We start from the raw sequence: 2,218 nt of genomic DNA on the forward strand, positions 1-2,218 counted from the left end.
TCTAGGGTCCGCCCATCTTGTCACATGTATACCTGTAGACCCTCCCTTTCCTATGTGCACACCCATAGCTCATCCCCTTCCAGTCATGCTTATGCCTATTGTACATCCCCTTCCTATGATATGTATGCCTATTGTACTGCCCCTTCCTGTGACGTGTGGTTACCTGTAATCACTCCCCCTAAGTATATATGGGCCTTGGTTAGCAATAAATGGGGTCTCAGCCCCACCTCACCTCAGCCCACACTGTGCACAGACCTGGCTGTTAAGATCATGACCATCCAGGAGGTGAGCAGGCTACCATGAAATGTGTCGGACTCCATTATTTCAATCTCTTCTATCTCTCATGCTCTCTATGACTTTACTATAATCTATGTGTCTCAACTGTACAATTGCACCTATCAAACCCATGATTTGTTGTGGGTGCTGGCCTTTCCCCGACAGGTCATGATTGGGGGTGGGGGGAGGAGCATTAAAGAACTAGAGGAATGGTGTATGTTTCCTCAGTGCTGTATTACTGCACTCTGGCTGGATTGTCCCTTCCCTGTGACCCTTCTGTGAGGGCTTGTCCAACTGCCTACAGATGGGTTTGCGTCTCCCCTACAACCTCCCTTGTTTACATCGATTTGAATGATTGAACTACTGAAGTATATGCTATGTAAGTTATGTGCCAATAAAGCCATTAAAATAAATAATAAAATAAAAGAATATTTAAGTCTACTCACCATACCATTTTGTCACTGGAAAGGCAAAAGTGACCTCTCAAGGCAGCAAACGTCGCATGGGTGGAATAGAGATGGAAACCCATGGCAACCCCACAGGAGCCGCAGAATAAAAGGTTGTAAATACTGCATGCGGGACAGAGGAAATCAGCACAAGTAAAAAATAACCCATCTCTGAAAATATTCACAGGTCAACTCAGATTTTAATATAACTCACTTTAGATTAAAATTAATTACTTACCCTTGAGAACACTTCAGCCTAAAAATCCTATTAATTAGCTGCCATTATAATTTCCAGTTGAAGAAAAAAGAATCAAGGTGATTAGGGGCACACTAAGCAATTTATTCATATAATTCAAATCAGGATTTTTCTTATGTATAAAATAACTTAAAATATGAAATGCAAAAGAATAGAAAAGGAACTCTATTTTAGCAAGCCATTTATGAGGGAGCTTCAGAGTTCATGACAAAATTCCATGATGCCATTCCCTTTCCTATGAACTTGTTTTCTTGTATCCTCTGAAAGTTTAATGGAAAAGGAATCGGTAGATGTTGGTTTTAGTTCTACTATAAGGCATATATGATTATCACAAAGAAATGCCCGAGGAAGAATTATGTTTCATTTGCAGGCAATGAAAGCAATTTTAAAGTTATTTGGTAAACTATAAAGTTAGTCATGTAACTACAATATGCTGTCCAGTAAAATTTTATTAACTAAAGAATATAACAATGTGGCTAAGAACCAATAACCATGTATATGAGTACTATAAACCAGCAGAAAAACAAATTAATAAAGTTCCATTCCACATATAAAGCTCTGTATTTTTGTGACTATGGGTAACTAAAAACCAAGCCATAGAATAAAGCTGCGTTAATTTGAATTAATCCCTGTGTAGGGATTAATTATATCAGGAAAAAACATAGTACCTATGGACACTTACCTCAGTAAATACTGATACATGGCACAGAGTAAGATAAATTTTAAAATCTCAACATTATACCAAGGCATGGATTTAAAGGAAAGATGTCAGTGAATATAAATACATAACAAAAGGGAACATTTCAATGAATTTTGAAAGTGAAATCAATACTATAGTAATGGCTCTGAGACTTTGGAACCACAGATTATGAATCTTATAACTCAGACCCAAGGACACAAATAGACTAAAAGTGAAAGGATAGAGGGAAAAATTAATTCATGCAAATAGTAGCCAAAAGCTGGAGTGGCAATCTCTAAAGTTGGGCCAGGGATACTTTCAGACAAAATCTGTTAGATAGGACAAAGATGAGACATTATGTAAGGAGAAAAGGGCCAGTTAAGATTTTAACAAAAAAAAATTTTTTTAACAATCATGAAATATACTCAACACCAGAGCACCTACATCCAGGAAGTAGCAGCGCTTGAGCGAATGGAAGGGAGAAATAGCACTGCAGTAACGCAGACTGCAATACAGTACTCCACTCTCAATATCAGACAGAACATCTAGAAAAAGGATCAA

General features: G+C 37.7%; 1 protein-coding gene across 1 annotated transcript in view; it reads right to left on the reverse strand.

The window, feature by feature from the left end:
• Nucleotides 1-2,218, reverse strand: part of OIP5 (Opa interacting protein 5) — a 15,655-nt gene that overhangs the window by 5,569 nt on the left and 7,868 nt on the right. Inside the window, exons 2-4 of the mRNA XM_004712757.2 lie at nucleotides 2,102-2,202; nucleotides 1,661-1,671; nucleotides 723-845 (exon numbers count right to left, since the gene is read on the reverse strand). Of these exons, the coding sequence (XP_004712814.1) occupies nucleotides 723-845; nucleotides 1,661-1,671; nucleotides 2,102-2,202 (235 nt within the window). The remainder of the gene's footprint in view (nucleotides 1-722; nucleotides 846-1,660; nucleotides 1,672-2,101; nucleotides 2,203-2,218) is intronic.

The sequence above is a fragment of the Echinops telfairi genome, unplaced genomic scaffold, assembly GCF_000313985.2.
Source record: "Echinops telfairi isolate 266 unplaced genomic scaffold, ASM31398v2 ScPeMD7_18;HRSCAF=68, whole genome shotgun sequence".
NCBI lineage: Eukaryota > Metazoa > Chordata > Mammalia > Afrosoricida > Tenrecidae > Echinops > Echinops telfairi.